This window comes from Bos indicus x Bos taurus, chromosome 8 (assembly GCF_003369695.1).
Source record: "Bos indicus x Bos taurus breed Angus x Brahman F1 hybrid chromosome 8, Bos_hybrid_MaternalHap_v2.0, whole genome shotgun sequence".
Lineage (NCBI taxonomy): Eukaryota > Metazoa > Chordata > Mammalia > Artiodactyla > Bovidae > Bos > Bos indicus x Bos taurus.
In genome coordinates this window covers 25,321,352-25,341,879 of record NC_040083.1, presented here as the reverse complement: position 1 = coordinate 25,341,879, position 20,528 = coordinate 25,321,352, and the positions used below count along the sequence as shown (strand labels likewise).

General features: G+C 38.6%; 1 protein-coding gene across 3 annotated transcripts in view; it reads left to right on the top strand.

Moving 5' to 3' along the window:
- ADAMTSL1 (ADAMTS like 1) overlaps window positions 1–20,528 on the top strand; it is a 1,125,264-nt gene that overhangs the window by 859,538 nt on the left and 245,198 nt on the right. For 2 of the 3 annotated variants that reach the window (XM_027549170.1, XM_027549172.1), the window contains 4 exons: window positions 8,346–8,396; window positions 13,281–13,485; window positions 14,838–14,985; window positions 17,455–17,539. In XM_027549170.1, coding sequence (XP_027404971.1) covers window positions 8,346–8,396; window positions 13,281–13,485; window positions 14,838–14,985; window positions 17,455–17,539 — 489 coding nt within the window. The remainder of the gene's footprint in view (window positions 1–8,345; window positions 8,397–13,280; window positions 13,486–14,837; window positions 14,986–17,454; window positions 17,540–20,528) is intronic. The other variant, XM_027549171.1, reaches the window with a different exon arrangement.

The following is a 20,528-nucleotide window of genomic DNA, read 5'->3' as shown; positions in this document are numbered from 1 at the left end:
AAATGTATGCCTGTGGTTCAGCAAAAACTAAAAAGGCATAGTTTTAGTTCCACTAATAAGCACCTTATGTTTTCTGAGTATCTTTCAGTGTAAAAAAAAAAAAAGCTACATTTGGCCATACATATCTCAGTCTAGGAGACTGGTGAGACTGTTAAGGCTGTCTGGGGGAAATTGTGCAAGACATTGTTTGTGAGAAGATCAGAGAACCACCTTTTCAGATTTTTTTTTTTTTTTTTTTTTGGCACAGACTTCTGCTTTTCTCTCCAAGGCAGTAATGAAGGGGCTTAAATTGGCAAGGGTCGTTCAAGCGAAAACTGCTCTCACTCATCACACTATCATGGTCACAGTCATTAGCAAACAAATCTGGTTTTTGCTGAAACTACATCCAGATTCTCCCTCCCCTCAAGGAATTCAGAGCAACAGTCCTAAGCAAATGCCCAAACTTGTATACCCCAAGTTGCAGTTCTTGGTGAGTTCAAGTGGACTTTTTTGTCCAGCTCCACTTAATTTGACAGCACATTGCATAAGCCACCCCTGGCCATGGACCAAAGTGTGAACAAAAGCTCAGAACTGAATCCTAATGCAACTGAAATCCTGAGGCAAGAGAAATCTGCATGGTGAGTGGCAGTGTGTGCAGTGGACGTGTAAAACCCAGTCACACTCGCTTGGTGACTGACTAGTCCAGTGGCGATACAGTGGTCATTACGGTACCATGGCGACTAGGAAGGCAGCTCTGGAGCGACACAGCTTGGCTTGAGATCCTGGTTCTGTCACTTACTGGTTTGAGTAGCCTTTGGCGAATTACTTGTTCTCGCTAAGCCTCAGTTTTCTCATCCTCTGAAGTAAGAATAATAGCTACTTACCTCATAGAGTTGTCATGAGGAATAAATGGTGTAATACTTTTAAAGAGCTTAGCAGAGTGCCTGACACATGATAAGCACTCAATAAATATTAGTGGCTGCAGCTATTATGACTAAGATCACGGTTATGATAATATTGATGTTACTTCAGAGAAACTCCTAAACTCACCAAAAAATCAGCTTTCTCCTCCATGATAGGAGTTGGAACTCTAAAATTGTATATGGGGCTATAAAGATAATCCTCTGTTGTTGTTTCAGCAACAAAAAGTACAAATTCCTAGGAAATAGCTTCATGAAAGCAATTCATATTTATCAGATTTTTTAATAAATATGACCCCGAGAAATTAAGATAATTAGCAACTCCTAAAATCTCAATGTGTCATTATCTAAAATCTCCACTCAACCACTTAACCATCTGTGAGACATTGCCTTTTAATCTTCATGGGGTTTATACCTTGTCTATCTCCAAAATGGAAGAACTCAGTGTAAGAGCTAAAAAGTGGTTTATTCAGTAAGCAGTTAAAGTATCATGAAATGTTTTCCTAGTCACAAAGCTCTTGTTTTATTAAAATAGGCAAATTATCTAGAGAAGTGATAACTTCCTTCTTTTCTCTCAACCTCATGAATGAGCAATAAAAAAATACCATTGTAAAATCTCATTTGCACTTTCATGCATTTAGGATGAGATAAATAAAGCAGAATTCTGTTGCTGTTTACACAGCATCGTCATACCCATCCCAGGTTTATAGACCTCATATCCATCATCAGAGAATCCAGGCAATCAGCTCTAACTCATTTATTGGGACAATTCAGTTATTCCACCGAGCCAGCTCATCACTAATAATAATGATCACTTTGTATATGTAAAGAATAATTATTTATGGAGTTCTTTTAATTAATTTGTGAGTGAATAGAACAGGTATTATCATCCTTCTCATTTTTAACTTCAATCTATCAGTTTGGCTTTACTAACTTTACTGAATTTCCCTAGGCCTTAGCTTTGCCATCTGTCAAATGAATGTAGTATTCCTGTCATAGAGTAACTATAAGGAGTAAATAGGATGATGCATGTAAAGCTCCTTGCAGGATGCCAAGCACTCAACAAAATTCAGTTATCGTTACTGAGAACCAATCCTATAAAATGGCTTCTTGCCAATGTTACTTCTACTTGAAGTTTCTACGTGCTTTCACATCCTTTAACTCTGTTCAGTTATACCTTCTCTAGGAGGTCAGTAAGACAGAGATAATCATCTGTATTTACAGACAAAAAACTAAAGCCCAAAGAGATTATGAGACCTGCTCCAAGTCAGGGTGGGCAAAGAAAAGCTGAATCATGAACCTAATCCAGAGAACCTCCTGTATTACATGAACTCTGATCACCCAATTGCTGGTGTTGCAGGATGCCTTCGGCAACCCATAAGATCTGGTTTAAGCCCACTATAGACCTCCACAGCCAGCACAGCACTGCCAACCATATCAGTGCAAAACTTGGTGCCCTGGATCTTTGAATTGACCACATATGCCGATTAAGCAAGCCTCTTTTGTGTAAGTGTAAATACTGATGTTTACTCAAATCAAACAATTAGCAAATCACTTAGGTCAGTATGAGAAGAGCTAAACAAAGCCCAGGGAAATATTAGTCCCATTTATTTAAAAGCAATTCTGAAATTACATTCATTGATATCAAGAACATTTAACCATGGAAATATAGTTGTGAGGAAATTATGATATTTTGGATCAAATGATCAAAAACTCTCCATTAGTTGGTCCTATAGCAAGAAATGAATATATATGTTTAAAATGTTTTCAAATCCTGGACAGTGAAGCAGGGTTCTTTTGGTCTGGTTCTTAAAGATAAATGAATGTTGATAGGTACCATGTTACCATGTGGTAGGTACCATGTTGAAAAAAGTTTTTAACCTATTTATAGAATGTTTCCTTGTTTTCTAGATCCTAATTTGCCTCTCTAAATGACAGGGAAACCTGCAGGGTTTCATAAAGTAACCAAATTTCAAATAGGAGAGCTTTTGAGTTGAGTACCTAGTTTAGTGGTTTTCAGTCTGTGGACCACAGAACTCTGAATTCTGTCCTCAGCAGCCAGTACAAACGGGACAGATAAGATAGAGTTCCATGAGATAGGTTTCCAGGCACTCGTTCTTCATCATAAAGCTCCTGATTTCATACAATACTTAGATTTTGCAGAAAACCAATGCAAAAGTCCAAACGTAATGCACTCAAAAGTCACTCAGAAAGAGAATTAGCTGAGTAGAGAACAGAGCTTGTATCTCCCAGTTCCTCAGGGGGCCCCTGTCCTCATTACACCATGCTATTTTGTATTCTGCCACTCATGAGAAAGCAGATGCTTGAGTCTCTTCCAACTTTTTATTACTTTTCTCCTCCCCCATTATAAACAGTTGCTTAGGAAGAGATTGGTTTCTATTGCCTTGTAGTTGTTGAGAGATTACTCTCTTCTGTGCCAGAACTGTTCCCACCACCCACAATTTCATTCATCTTTTTACTGAGTACCAATCCTGTGCCAAGTTCTGTGCTTGGTACCATGGCAAGTTCAAGTCAACCAGAATCTGGACCACAACACTGCCCAGGGGAAGTTGAGTTGAACAGTTACGAAACAGCATGCTCTCTGAAAAGACACATGAGACAAACAGCGAAGAGAAGATTGTTTTAAAAACCGTCATGGCTGTTTCTGGGAGATGCCCAACAGAAGAGATGTAGAGTTTAGCCAAGCAGCTTAGAAACACAATTGCCATTCAACTATCTTCCTCTGTCCCAGGTCACCCAGTCACCCCTGCCTGCAGAGCAGCCAAAGCAGTCTCTAAAATAGTCTGCCCTTAACACAGATGGCAGAGCTAGCAAAAAACAAGGAGTGGGACTAGAGACGTGCGGCATCTTTAGTGCAGCTTGTTTAGGAGTTTCTTTAACCTTGTTCATTTGCTTTCTTTCATTCAGGATGGTAGTTGTATTGCTTGCTTTTATGTATGCATGTCAATGGCATGATTTCATTGGCTGATTATTTACTAACTGCCTCTGTGCAGAGAACTGTGTTAAAAGATAGAGTAAAGAACCAATATGGAGTCCAATACAATATTGTAAAGTTAAAAAATAAAATTAAATTAAAAAAAAAAAGAACCAATATGGATTTTGTCCCATGGTGTTAAACGAAAGAAAATGTTTACATGGTTAAAAGTTAGTAGGCAGTTAGAAGTGATGAGGGGAGCTTGTGCTATGGGTGTTTGAAAAAGGAAGAGAAAATTGTCTGGCTAGATGTTGAGAGGAAACATAAGGACAGGCTTTAGAAGAGGTAGCACTTGATTTCACCAGGTGTTATGGACATCACTGGGAAGTAAAGTATCTGTTGCTATGACAATAGTGAGCTGGATTGGAGCAGGCAGTGCCTGCAGGCAGAGAGATCTGTTAGGAGGATAATGCAAAGGGGCCTAGATTCACGTCAGAGAGATACATTTGGCAGACATCACAACTGGAAGAACTCAGTGTCTGTAGGGAACATGGGAAAGAGAGGAAGAAACGATGACCCATATTGCCCAGCCAGGGTGGATGGGAGAAGGGCAGTGTTCTGAACAGTAACAGTGACCACAGGAGAAGAGACACTTTGCAGGGGAAGATAATGAATTGTCTGAAAACGATGAGTTTGACAAACTGAGAGCACAGCCAGCTGTCAGAATGTCAGAAATGAGGCTCTGCGGCCCCAGAGAAGAGGCAAGAGGTTGTGAGAGATGCATTGAAAGGGAGTGTTGCAGCCATGAAAGCGGCTCCTTATGATTCTTTTCCAGAAGAGCCCAGAACCTGGCAAATTAGATGCTCGTGGAATTAATAGTTATATTAGGGCTTTTCTTGGAAAGAAAGATTTATCACAATAAGTAAATTTCACACCTGAGTAGTGTGAGCCTGAATATGGCTTGATTTTTAAAGTCAAGGATATTGTCCTAAAATAGCTCCTGAGATGGTTTCAGGACACAGACTCAATCATCTTTAAATGATATGTGGGAATTGAGATGACAGCCTCATTTCATCCATTTAGATCATGCTTTCAAATGTTTCTGTCTTTTTCTTTCTCAGAGTTGAATTTTGTTTTACTTAAATGTTCTAATTCCTGAAGATAGATAAGCATAAAAAGGAAGAAAGGGAAAAAAAAACCCTTAATCTAAACACCAGGAACTAACAACTGCTTTCAGTCCTTTTCTAATATATTTGTACGCACATACATACACATATATATAGACTTTACAAAAATGATTATATAGACAATATATACATGAGTTTTCTTTGTATTGTGGATTACATTGTCTATTCTATTTTGTACTGGATTTTTTCAGTTGACATTGCATTTGAACATTTTCCATGTCATTAAAAAATGGTTCAAAAGGCTTCATGTTATATACTGCATACTATTTCTTTCTATAAATTTGTCATGACAGGGAGCATTCTAGTGTCATTGGACACGAGCTATGAGAGGATGATGTGCGAGTCTTTCTTCTACTTATACCACATGAGTTCATGGTGACCCCTTCTTCATCTCATCTTCTCTTCTTCCCATCATGACCCCTGATGTGGGAGACTTTAGGTGGAATTGGGTCACTGTCCTACATAGAAATTACATGAGCAGTCAGAATAGTGAAGGCAATGGAGAATGAATCATTTTACCCCCAAACCAACTATTCATTCTATTTTCCCTTATGATCATTTTTTAAATTATTTTTGCCTCCTTCCCCATCCCCTCCTATATTCAGACACATGTCTGAATACATACATACACATGCATGCACACACATGCACACGCAAAGCAAGACCTAAGCATGGAAAGAAGAACTTCTTAGAGTCCCTAAATGACGTTCTTTTTCATCATTCTTCAGTAGGTACACTTTGTCTAAGAGAAAGATAAAGTGCCTTAAGAGTGAGCAATAGAAAGTAGAGTTTAGGCAGCACTGTCTGGCCCTCTGTGACAGTGTGGTGAAAGGCCAGGGCCATGGCATAAACCCCAAGAGAGAGCGGAGCCCATGCACATGAATATGCATCAACAGGACTGGACAGAGTACCATTGTTTTGATAGCTTTCTGTTTTCACAGGTGCCATGGAGTCATTTTATGAGTCTTCACCATGACCTATGCCATAGAAAGACAAATATAGCTATAGTTTTGCTGAATCCAGATTTAAAGCTTCTTGTTCAAACAGAAACATAATTTCTAAATCAGTCCAATGCGAAGCCCAACATCTTGAATTCTATAACTCCCTCTTTTTTCCCCTTCTTTTCTTCTAGCCTGTCTCCTTCAATATTAGTACTTCCATTTTAAATATCATCAGCAAATAAATCAGTTGGCAGAGATCTGCAACAGTTCATTCTAATATTCAGAATGACAAATCATAACTATAAATCTTTCCAGGAAAGAAGGCTGCCATATACGTTTCTGCATTTAGATCTGGATATAGGCATGAGAAAAGATACTAGGGTTAGCAAAAATATAACTGCAAAGTCAGTTCTATGCAGTCCTTAATTATCTACTATCAGACCTCGGTTAGTAGAAGAACTTTGGAAGGTTGGAATTCTATCAAAAACAGTTCTTTTAGAAAAAAATTTTCCTTAATGATTAGGCAGAATTACTGGGACATGATCACATGATCCTAACAAAAGACAGGAGTTACCTTTCATATCTGATTTCTTGTCAAAATAAGACCAAAACGAATAGGATGTTTCTGTATCTTGGAAAAACATGGAGAAAAGTTTAATGTTAATAATATTCATCCCATTCTTGTGTTCGTTAAGAGTCGCGCAATTTTGAGCTTCCTCTAAAGGCATCATTCATTTTCATGAACATTGTTACTGAAGGGTAGCGCACATACATGTACCATGAAAATTTAATCATACAAGTGAATACCTTTAGTCATTCAAATCAACTAAAGAAAACTCAGTCATGTGAGATAACTAAATTAGTTCTCCAATGTTTGTACTTCTTGAGAAATCTACACTCAAAGATTTGTTTCCCATTTTCTCTCAAACTTAATTTTCCCTTACCTTTTAGTAATTTCTCCAGGAACTACCCTTTTTATTACTCCGTCTTTCCTTCTTATCTGTCATGAGGTCCAGCCAGTACTATTTTTTTTCCTTCTGTTCCATAGTACACCTAGCTCACTGTTTCTACCCAAAAGCTTAGATTTGCTAGCCGTATTAAAATCACATGCTATATCATTCTGTATCAGAGCATACGATCAAAGTGAGTCTTAATGTGTTCATTTTTACATAAACATTTTACTGAATATGGATATATAAATATATACTCACCCATTCATCCCAGATTAGAATACGTGAGTTCCTTCAGTTTTCAGAAGAGGAAGTTGCTATCATTTGCCAGTTGTAAAATAAGTGCTCACGACCTACCATGCTTTGCCCCAGCAAATACATGACATCCACGGATTGAGCTCAGTCTCCCACTCTTGATAGAGAGTTCTAGCCCTTTTATCTGAGATTCACGAGTCATAAATCTCCCACAAGTTAGGGGGCCCAGCAAGAAGAAAGTCTTGTCAATTGGAGGCTTTACTTAAAATCAGTGAGGTAGGTTCGTGTACTTTATTAGAGTCCTAAAGGCCTCTGAGGACTCCCACATAGCCTATAATATCATATCTTGTGAATCCATTAGCCATATAGCCTAAAATATCATTTCTTCTGGCTTCTTTAGGCTTTATCTTTAAATCTCACAGGTTTCCCAGGGCACCAGATATACTAACAACAGTCAAAACAATCACAACCACCACCAGTTAACACCATATCACATTTTATAGACCACCAAAAAAGATGTTTCATCTTTATTATCTCATTTTAACTGCCCTACCTTTGTTTTGGTAGGGAATGTGCTTTTGTTGATAGTTGCCTACTGTGTTCACTCGTTCCCCTTCCCTTTTTAATATAACCAAGTGGCTACTCTCCAAATTTTACTCAGGTCCTTAGATCTGCCAAAAGTGCATTACCTATTTGCTAATGCACGGTACATAGTATTGTCAGTCCCCAGGTACATACTCTTACATATAGCTCTCTTTCATCAGGAGCAAGACAGTAACTATAAAATTGCTTGGTGAGCATCTGGAAGTAACATTAATAATGATGATCATAATGACCTCATAGGATGTATAATTGGGGGGATTAAAGAACATTTACAAGCTTATTGTGTCATAGTTAATGATGAGGTGCCAAGTTTTCTTGCCACCACCCTTTCCCCTGGTATTTCCTGCTTGGATCAGAGAACTAATTATAGTAAACGGTGCCCTGTCAAAGAACTTGCCCCATCCTCAAATGGATGCTAGCATAAAGATATTGAACTGTTTTAGTGTTGTTTTTTTAGAGACAATTTATTAATGTTATTTTGCATTTGTCTAAAAAATTGTTTAATGTAATCATTTAGTGTTTATTTTATTGTGTGTACCTTCTACTCAGAGGGTTGGCATTATTGTTCCTAACAGTGACGGATACAAGCAGATCATGCCCTATGACATCTACCATCCCCTTCCTCGGTACGTAAATCAATCATCCTGATGCTAGAATTAGTAACTCAGTCTTCTGCTTCTTATATATATACTAGATTTTGTGTTTTTCTGTAAAAAAATAAGATGGTAGATAGTACAGTTTGCAATCCCTCCTGAACTTTGCTTTTGAATAACACTGGTCTGCTCAGACTGTAAGCTTGTCATTCAAAAACCGTTTTAAGATAGGATTGGATTACATTGCAGTGGACACAGTAATTCACTCTGATTAGATACAGTGTATGGGTTTATGTTATGTCTTTCTTTCACTCCCTTTGTCCTTTTCTGTGTTTCCTCTGCAATAGGACCCTAGTCATTAAAGCACTGTTGCTAACTGTTAAACAAACACTGCCTGAATTATTATCCAAATACCGCAAATGTGAAATTCCAGATGTGGTATTACTCTGCATAGGGGCTTTGAATATCCTTCTTTTTGTTCCAGAGAAATTATCATTAAATACAAAAAGGCAGTTTTTTCATATCCTTATTGTTCATAACATTTGATGGGGAGGGGAGTTTTGTTATTTTCCAAAACAGAATATTCCAGGTACTGCATTGCTTTTTTAAAGTACAGTATTTTCTAAAACTAGAAAATATCGTTAAAGTGACTGAGAAACTTTTCAAAGAACTTATTCTCTTTATTAATATATTTATAAGAAAACTGGAGAAGCTGAAAAACATGCTAGCTACTGAGCATATCGCCTGCCACCTTAGAAACAGCCCCCCAGAGAGCAGAAATTAGACTTGGGTTTGAAGCCACCTCTGTGCTAAGCAAGACCTTTGCTCTGTTGTCCTCACTCACTGGGACTTCAGAGAGTTAGCTGCTGTTTAGAACCCAAGGTTTAAATCAGATCACAAATAGTTGGAAATAATCCATGGTGGTTTGTTCCATCTCAAACTAAGCAAAGCCCCCAAAATAATTATATTTGGAACTGTAAAATAAAGCAAAGTTTGATTGAAAATCTTCAAATAATTTGAATTGAAGTACAAAAAGGGGACCTTGAGGTTTTTTAGTTCAGCTGCCCAATGATGCTTCATTCTCCCACTCTTCACATCCACTCAGCACACATGTATAAACACATATATTTACACAAATAGGCATGAATGTGTATTTACTGCAGATGCTTCCCTCATAGCTCAGTTGATAAAGAATCTTCCTGCAATGCAGGAGACCCTGGTTCAATTCCTGGTTCAGGAAGGTCCTCTGGAGAAGGGAAAGTCTACCCACTCCAGTATTCTGGCCTGGAGAATTCCGTGGACTGTATAGTCCATGGGATCACAAGGAGTCTGACACAACTGAGCAACTTTCACCACTCACTGTAGATGCATTCCAATATATGTATGTGTGTATATATACATATATGTATACACACACATGTACATGGGCTTCCCTGGTGTCTCAGCAATAAAGATTCTGCCTGCAATGCAGGAGACTGGGGTTTGATCCCTGGATCAGGAAGATCCTCTAAAGGAGGGCATGGCAACCCACTCCAGTATTCTTGCTTAGAGAATCCCATGGACAGAGGAGCCTGGCAGGCTACACTTCATAGGGTCACAAAGAGTCAGACACGACTGAGAGACTAAGCAGCAGCAGCAGCAGCGTACATACACACGCACACACATATAAACCAATGTAAGTGTTATCCAGGCTCTACTTAGATACTGCCAGTGACTGGCATGAAACTTACTTTTCACCATTTTAATGGTGGCGTAAAGAAAGGGGGCACTTGGTTAATGCTATATACAATTGCTTAGGGATTTTTTTTAAATGTTTTTCACTGAAGAGTTACTTCATTCATCAGCTCCCTCCCTTTTTCCTATGCCTATATTGATAAAGACAATAAATGACTTTAGAATGCTACTGTTGTATCCTTTTGCTGGTTTGATCCAGAACCAAACATGAAAAAAAAAATGGAATGAAAACAGAGAAATATCAATTTAACTGAACCAAGATTTCTTTGATTTCAACCCCCATATCTGTAAAGTAAGTATTCATAGGACACATGTATCTGGCTGTGCAAAGGCCATGTGATTCGAGATAAAGGCATAGTTGGGTGTCAGGGGTAAGAACATCAAGTTGATGTTTGTCCTGTAATGGTACTCCTCAATTTCTTTCATGTCTATGATCTCTCCTGTTTATATTTCTCTGGTGTGACTAATGCCTGTCCTAGGTTAAACTTGATTTCTTATATATTCGGATGTCCCCCAAGTGCCTGAAGATGTATTCTTAGTGACAGATTGAGATGAACATGCTTGATGTTTGCTTGCACCCTGTCTTATGCACACTTTGGCCTGTCCATGCATCACAATGGGAAAAGACAACTAGACGACAGACTATATTTCTTAGCCCATGCACTTCTGTTACTAAATTAATTCTGAAGTTAGATATTCTGCTTTAGTGATAAAGCCTTAGTAAATGGAAGCTATTTCTATGAATATTTCTATGGATATTCTTCTTTCTTAAGAAGAATAAAGACTCAAAATGTTTCTCAGAGGGCAGCTACTTACTATCAAGACTGCATACTGAAATTATTTCAGTGTGTTTAAGACCACAAGTATAGATACAAAACACAGTGAATGAATTTTTAATTGTTTTTTCTTGCTTTCAGTCTTTGACTATAATCATATCTGAATATAATTTAAGAACACAGTCTGATGAATTATCTTTAATTTATAATTAATATTTGCAATTTTTCCACGTAATCATTAATTTTGAGAATTTCTTAAACTAAATACACAATGGACTTTAAAAAGGAGTTAAAATATATGACCTCATCTGTTATTCTTCTAGGGCAAGATTCTTGGATATATATATATATTTTCCAAATACTTACCTGGTCCCTGTTTTGAGATATGCTAACTGATGTCCTCTCTGAGCTTTTGTTATACTTTCTTTAAAGAACAAAGATGTTTTGCTTTGAAATTCCACATAATCCTCTTATTATGCAAGGATCCGCATTATAGTTTTTCACATGTAGAACTATAGTTAATCCTGGAACCATACTATAAATACCTGGAATAATATTCACATCATTTGTCTTTCCATGATCACTGACAATGAAAAGGATACTTATTACTGTTTATGAAATTACACCATGGATCAGGTCCAAGTGTTGAGACAGAAATTAATCACTCTCTCTTCAGAAGGGTCAACTTTAGGGATGTTAGAGTACCAATTAGGAAATGTGCTCTTTTTATGGCATCTTAATGTTTTAAGAGATTAAATGCCCATTCAAAAGCATATTCCCAGTTCACTGTCAATGTGAGTCTAATGTGAATTGATACTTATATGTTCAGCTTAATTTTAGTCTGAATCAGACCTGTTATCCACTTCCAGCTCTCCAGAGATTTACATGGAGACAAATGAGAATTGGTCTCACCCTTTTGGAAGAGAAACTCTACAGAGCTGCTTCCTTCTCTTGAATGGGAACAGAGATTCTCCAAAGGACTAACCAGAGGGCCTCAGTTTCCCCATAATAACATTTTCTTCTGTGTCTCCTGGGGAAATATACAAAGGAAAATATTGTATTTGGCAGCATGTTTGGGCTGTTGGCAGTGAAGATAACAGTTGTTGCCTAGACTTGAACAGTACAGAGAATTGTGGAGGAAAATTCTCTGTAAGTGGGAAACATGTTATCCAGGCTCATGCAAAAGAGAAATCAGGCTCACAACACACATGAAATCCCATGTAAAGGGTAGTTCACATCTCCACGGCATGCCTGTGCAGTGTTTTTAGATTTAACTATTCAAGTGGATCAACTTGCTGACATTTTATTTCTCTCTCATTAAAATGGTATCTCTCATAATTTTAAGAGAAATTCTTAGAGTTCCTTAGCAGTCCTCATAAACAAGCAGACTAGATAGGCAAGAAAGAAAAACTAGCCCCTGCGTTTCTGTTCTTACAAATTTGACATTCTCTAAACCTCCAAGAAGAATCAGGCAAAGATATCTCTCTGCCTCTTGTCTCAAATGCATCAAGCTGTAGAGAGAATTGACAAGTCAGTGAAATTCTCTTAAATGCCATTGACAACATTGTTATTTTTCCCCTTACTTCACTGAACACGTAGATTCCAATGCCATGAGCTTTTGAACCAAAGCCAAACTTTTCGTAGTTCCAGGAGTTCTTGATTGGAGGAGTGCTGACTGTCAGTACCTCACCCCAGCAACTAGGGAACACGTAGGTAACACCTATATTGACACTTTGGCTCCTTAATGATGATACAGTTTGAACATCAGAATTATACTGAATCCATGCAGTCCCAAAGTTGATGACCGTAGAACCAAGGGAGAAAGGGTGTTTAGTTTACCTTGATCTTTCATGAGCTCCTCAAGTAAAAGTACCCAGAAGCTAAGTAATGAAGTATTACACTGAAAGTGAGAATATTAGCTCAGGTAAAAACTATTAGAGTTAATTGATTAACCAATTTTAGTCTTAAGATAGATATTTAGACACATAGATGTTGGATAGATGCAAATATATATTTATAAAATATAAAATAATATAAATATTATACATATATACACATACACACACACAAATACACATACAGAGAGAATATATATTGAAACCATAAGGAAAAGTACTGAATAGCCCTCTTTTGAGTAAGTGATGGTCCCCACAGATAGCCTTGTAGACAGTTCTCAGAGTAATTTCTTACATTTGTGTAGAGCTTCAAGGTTGACAGAACACTTTTGCCAGCACTGAATCCTCTCTGACTCAGCAGACTTTGGGCAATCACTGGCTTTTGGTTCTCTAGAGCTCAGCCTCTCAGAACCTATTGCCCTGATGGGTACTGGGGAGGGAGTGGTGGGAAAGCTCACGGAGAAGGTGGGCAGTGTGCGAGTTTGCCCTGATGACTCCCCTTGCTTCTGTAGGTGGGAGGCCACCCCATGGACCGCGTGCTCCTCCTCATGTGGGGGGGGCATCCAGAGCCGGGCAGTTTCCTGTGTGGAGGAGGACATCCAGGGGCATGTCAGCTCAGCGGAAGAGTGGAAATGCATGTATACCCCTAAGATGCCCACCGTGCAGCCCTGCAACATTTTTGACTGCCCTAAATGGCTGGCACAGGAGTGGTCTCCGGTAACTGTGACTTCTTTTTTTGTTCATTAGGAGAGTAAGTCCATTCTTCCCTCTCCGCATCATCACCCCACCAGCTACTCTGTCCACCTCCCCACTTCTCCATCTGAGGCATCTAGATGCCTACCTGTATAGACCCTGGAGTAGGCTTACCCCAAATCAAGTACAGCCAAAAGTAAATGAGTAGGAAAAGTAAAAAAAAAAAAAAAAATATATATATATATATATATGTATGTATATGTATATTTAGCATGCATGCATATACACACACATCTTTTTCTTCAAGTGACTTCAAGAAGCCACTATCACTCCCCATAATGTTCTCTTAAGTAACAAGGGGAGGCAAAGGTCTGCCATGAGTAGCTGAGGCTGAATGAGCCTGAAGTTGTGTAAGCTGTTCTGATGGTTGAGCACAGCAGACCAAAAGTCTGATTTCATTTTTTGTTTCTTATACTTTGTCTATGTCCAAAAAAGTGTCTTCAGTGGATTAAGATGAAAACTATGTCTATTATTTATTGAGAAAAAAAGATGAAAATAGCAATGTACTTAGAATGGAGGTGAAGGAGGATTAACTAAAACGAAAATAGTCTAGATGTTAGGAAAGACACTGCAGCAGCTTAAACATAAAACATTAATTGGGGGGCTCCTGGATTCTAGTGTCAAAAGGTGCGAAGTGGCAAAGGAGATGGAAAGGTGAGATGGAAAGATGTGTCCTTGGCCACAGAGATGGCCACAGGTTACTCACATGGCCTTGTGGCTTTGTGGCTGCAGATTAGAGCTGTGATGTCTCTTTCTATCTAGACTTGCTCCCAGGCATGTAGAACCACTGAAGGTGCTGTCTACATCTGGCCCTTGAATTAGTTCCTTTCATCATTTTTCCATGCCATGGTTATCAGTTGGATCAGCCATGCTGCAATATAAATTAGCTATGATGGAAATTTAAAAAATTTAATGTCCACGTGGGAGCTGGCATTTTTCATACTTTAGACCTAACAATCATTAGCAAAATGACTGAATAAAATTAACATGCAGTCTTGGTAATCAAAAATCGGGCACACTCTATCATTTCTTTCCTCCTTCTCTTCACTGCTTGGTTTGGGACTTTGCACATACTGTGTGCTTAAGAACGGCTAACTGACTAATACAAAGTGAAGAAATTGCAAATGATTTAAAATTCAGCCGCCTTCACCCCGAAATAGCCAAATAGAACAAAGATCCCATGACTAGTAAGAAGTGATATAAAGCCACCAGGAGCCCTTCTGTAAAAGCAGCCCTTTAAAGAGTCTCAGGTGGGATGTGAGGAACAGTAAACAAGGCTTTGCCTATGAGTCTGCTTTCTTGCGTTCTCCTTCCAGTGCACAGTGACGTGTGGCCAGGGCCTCAGGTACCGTGTGGTCCTCTGCATCGACCATCGGGAAGTGCACACCGGAGGCTGTAGCCCCAAAACCAAGCCCCACATAAAAGAGGAATGCGTCATACCCACTCCCTGCTATAAACCCAAAGGTAACTTGACAGGGGCTCTGTAACCAATCTTGTCATGGCCGTGTGTATTCACTGCTGTTTTCAATTCCTTGGAATATTTTTAAGTATCCCAAGTGTTCTTTATAACTACCCTTTGTAACTTAGACTCTACTAAATGGACTTAACTATTTCTACAAGTCTTTCCAATAGTTTTGCTTGCAAATTGTTTTAAGCACTATGTATTGATGGAATTCTCTCCTGAGTCAGAAAATTAATGGAAGACTGCTGCTAAAAAAAAAAATCAGATCTACTTGAAGTGAGATATTATAAAGATATTACAGAAGTATATGTGTGATTTACTATTCACATTGCTTGCTATTAAAAACAAAGCAGTAAGATTCATCAAGTAAAAAAGGGAGAGGGCTTAAATCAATTAAGCAATAAATGTGGGTATATATATACATAAATATATGTATGTATATCATTGAATCACCTTGCTATATACTTGAAACTGATACAATATTGTAAATTAACTGCACCTCAGTTTAAAAAAAAACAGTGAATCCAAACTGTCTGCTTGGCTAAGCATGAAATATACCATCAGATCAGATCATTCGTCAGTCGTGTCCGACTCTTTGCGACCCATGAATCGCAGCATGCCAGGCCTCCCTGTCTATCACCAACTCCCAGAGTTCACTGAGACTCACGTCCATCGAGTCAGTGATGCCATCCAGCCATCTCATCCTCTGTCGTCCCCTTCTCCTCCTGCCCCCAATCCCTCCCAGCATCAGAGTCTTTTCCAATGAGTCAATACTTGGCATGAGGTGGCCAAAGTACTGGAGTTTCAGCTTTAGCATCATTCCTCCAAAGAAATCCCAGGGCTGATCTCCTTCAGAATGGACTGGTTGGATCTCCTTGCAGTCCAAGGGACTCTCAAGAGTCTTCTCCAACACCACAGTTCAAAAGCATCAATTCTTTGGCGCTCAGCCTTCTTACCTCATACTCATAAAACAACAACAAAAAGTTGTTGCTTTTTATATTGAAAGCTTTAAAATTAAAAATTAACATGAAACTGGATTCCAGAATCATAATTTGAAAGGAAAATTGGAATAAATCTATTGATGTCTACAACCCACTGCCTTGCCTGTTGTAAGTTTTCCATGAATATTACCTTCAGCTCTTGAGTATCATTAGCTTCCTCAAATACAGGAGGATCAGTGGCCACTGATACGGCTGGCAGAGTCAATTCAAAAAGACAGTAAAATATTACAAGCCTACTATTCATGCTAAGCTGAATGCTCATTATTGAAAAACAGGGATGGTTCAAGCTGTCATAGACACCTTCATTGACTGAGTTCCTTTATCTTGGAGAGGTGAGCTAGTTATAAAACTATGTATGTATATTTGGAACGATTTTGCTGGGTTCAAAATGTTAGTAAATCCTTTTGGCTTGGGCAGTTTTACATTTCTCACTGGCTTTGTTTTCTAAATGGTTGTTGTACATAGAGGATAAAAAGTGATGCCCCAGCTTAAAATAATGCATTTTTCATTTGTTCGTCTTTACCCAGCCACTTCAGAGAAAGAAAAGCAGTTTGTGGGTAACTGTAAAATCTGTGTTTTCACAACTAGGTAGTGAGTCTGGCTCTCTAAACATCATTAAAATGCTATATAATTCTATGGTGTATGCATATACAGACATATTTCTTTCATCTTTATAATTATATGTTATAAAATGGTGATAGAGCTCCACTGGCTCATACTATAAAGGCAAATATGCCTATACATGACCCTAATAAATATGTCAGAGTGCAAATCTTGGCAGTTACTTATGTAGGAGCAGTTATTTTTAGTTTTTCTAAAAACTAAAAATAACTCTTTATTTTTTTTATTTTTCTCCTCCACAGTTTTTTTCTTTTTTCCAGGAAGTTGTTAGGAAGCTTATTTTGAATTGTTTGACCAAAGCTAGATAAATATGTGAAGCAAGCCAAATTACGGTTTGTGGACCCAAAGTTCCTCATATTCCAATTGTCAGTGAACCTCTGGTGGATATTGCATGAGTCAGGTGTCTAAAGCAACATTTTGAGAATTTCAGAGTGGCAGTTTTCTTTGTTTTTTACAGTATGGCATAGATCACAGTTAGCCAAAAAGCAAAAGAAAAACAAGTTAGAATTTATGAAAATATCACAATATAATCCACTGTATTTTGTTTTAAAAGGTAAATAGTGCTCTATCTTTTCAAGAGGAAATAGTGAAAAGATACTCTGATGATTCTTTATATACGTTTTGAGCTCCTAGAGTTATAACTTTCAGAATAAAAAGACTTCACTCTCCAACATAATAAAGGGCACTCATACACAGAAATTAACCTGAAAACCTATTATTTATAGTTACCAACATCATAACTTTTAGGTAGTACAAAATTGAGAACTGGGGAGGAGAAAATAGCATTTCCTTGAAATCCTAAATTGGTTCTAACCTCTTCTTTTTTGTCTCTATGTGCTGAATTCTCAGAAAAGCTTCCAGTAGAGGCCAAGCTGCCATGGTACAAACAAGCCCAAGAATTCGAAGAAGGAGCCGCTGTGTCAGAAGAGCCCTCGTAAGTTTTCAACCATGAGTTGTTTGGCTTTGGATGCTGATTGGTTTAAAGAAAGAGGTATCTCACCCAGGCTTTCATAGGATCTGAACTAAGTATACTCCTCTTACCAAGGGTGGAGTGAGGCTTTGGGGCTGTCAGATTGGAGATTTATCAAAGCGTTTCTAAAACATGACTGCTCTCTAAATCTTTTGAGTTATGAAAATGCAAATGTAGTGCCTACCCTCTTCTCCAAAATCTGACCTTGTCTTTTCTCTTGCCAAGAGGCTGAAGGTAAGAAAGTCCAGGCTGCATCTGATGATGTAGCATAGATTTGCTGTGAAAGCCTAGGCAGCTTTTTACACTCCTTATCTCCCAGCTTTGCAGTATAGCCACTTACAAAAATGAAAGGGTAAGTGAAATATATCTGAAAGCAAAGGAAACTTATTAGCTTTTCTTTCCCCTTTCTTGCTGGATCGGTAGTAGATGGATACCAGGTCTCTGCCCCACTTGCTTGTGGTCACACAACTGCTCAGTTTGATCAGGGCCATGAAATCTGTAAGACCACTATATGCTTCACAAGAGAAAACAAGGAATAGAGACAGATTGATCAATCAATAACTGCATACTGATCTACTAGAATACACTGATAGGCCTCTCTGCAGCATCATTTTAAAAAATTTTGGGAAGCACTGTATTGATGAATTTCATCTATGTCCAAAGCAATTTCTCCAATTGATGATTATCTAATTTATTTAATACAAGCACTAGACTCAGTACTATGCATTAATACATAAGACATGTTATGTGAGCTTCCAAGAGCTCACCGTATAGCGTTCAGGATACAAATGGTTTCCAAATATAGTTGTTCAGTTACTAAGTCATGTCTGACTCTGCAACCCCATGGACTTCAGCATGCAAGACTTCCCTATCCTTCACTGTCTCCCTGAGTTTGCTCAAACTCATGTCCATTAAGTCAATGATGCCATCCAACCATCTCATCCTCTGTCACTGGCTTCTCTTCTTGCCTTCCATCTTTCCCAGGATCAGGGTCTTTTCCAAAGAGTTGGCTCTTTATATTTAGTAGGCTTTACTAAAATTTAAGTAGGCTTTACTTAAATTGAAGAAAGTACGGAAAACCACTAGACCATTCAGGTGTGACTTAAATCAAATCCCTTATGATTACACAGTGGAAGTGAGAAATAGATTTAAGGGACTAGATCTGATAGATAGAGTGCCTGATGAACTATGGACGGAGGTTCATGACATTGTACAGGAGACAGGGATCAAGACCAGCCCCATGGAAAAGAAATGCAAAAAAGCAAAATGGCTGTCTGAGGAGGCCTTAAAAATAGCTGTGAAAAGAAGAGAAGCGAAAAGCAAAGGAGAAAAGGAAAGATATAAACATCTGAATGTAGAGTTCCAAAGAATAGCAAGAAGAGATAAGAAAATCTTCCTCAGCGATCAACGCAAAGAAATAGAGGAAAACAACAGAATGGGAAAGACTAGAGATCTCTTCAAGAAAATTAGAGATACCAAGGGAACATTTCATGCAAAGATGGGCTCAATTAAGGGCAGAAATGGTATGGACCTAACAGAAGCAGTAGATATTAAGAAGAGGTGGCAGGAATACACAGAAGAACTGTACAAAAAAGATCTTCATGACCAAGATAATCACGATGGTGTTATCACTCACCTAGAGCCAGAAATCCTGGAATGTGAAGTCAAGTGGGCCTTAGAAAGCATCACTACGAACAAAACTAGTGGAGGTGATAGAATTCCAGTTGAGCTCTTTCAAATCCTGAAAGATGATGCTATGAAAGTGTTTTACCCAATATGCCAGCAAATTTGGAAAACTCAGCAGTGGCCACAGGACTGGAAAAGGTCAGTTTTCATTCCAATCCCAAAGAAAGGCAATGCCAAAGAATGCTTAAATGACCGCACAATTGCACTCATCTCACACGCTGGTAAAGTAATGCTCAAAATTCTCCAAGCCAGGCTTCAGCAGTTCATGAAACATGAACTTCCAGATGTTCAAGCTGGTTTGAGAAAAGGCAGAGGAACCAGAGATCAAATTGCCAACATTCACTGGATCATGGAAAAAGCAAGAGAGTTCCAGAAAAACATCTATTTCTGCTTTATTGACTATGCCAAAGCCTTTAACTGTGTGGATCACAATAAACTGTGGAAAATTCTGAAAGAGATGGGAATACCAGACCACCTGACCTGCCTCTTGAGAAACCTATATGCAGGTCAGGAAGCAACAGTTAGAACTGGACATGGAACAACAGACTGGTACCAAATAGGAAAAGGAGTTTGTCAAGGCTGTACATTGTCACCCTGCTTATTTAACTTATATGCAGAGTACATCATGAGAAATGCTGGGCTGGAAGAAACACAAGCTGGAATCAAGATTGCCAGGAGAAATATCAATCACCTCAGATATGCAGATGACACCACCCTTATGGCAGAAAGTGAAGAGGAACTAAAAAGCCTCTTGATGAAAGTGAAAGTGGAAAGTGAAAAAGTTGGCTTAAAGTTCAGCATTCAGAAAACGAAGATCATTGCATCTGGTCCCATCACTTCATGGGAAATAGATGGGGAAACAGTGGAAACAGTGTCAGACTTTATTTTTGGGGGGCTCCAAAATTACTGCAGTTGGTGACTGCAGCCATGAAATTAAAAGATGATTACTCCTTGGAAGGAAAATTATGACCAACCTAGATAGCATATTCAAAAGCAGATACATTACTTTGCCAACAAAGGTCCATCTAGTCAAGGCTATGGTTTTTCCAGTGGTCATGTATGGATGTGAGAGTTGGACTGTGAAGAAAGCTGAGTGCCAAAGAATTGATGCTTCTGAACTGTGGTGTTGGAGAAGACTCTTGAGAGTCCCTTGGACTGCAAGGACATCCAACCAGTCCATTCTGAAGGAGATCAGCCCTGGGATTTCTTTGGAAGGAATGATGCTAAAGCTGAAACTCCAGTATTTTGGGCACCTCATGCGAAGAGC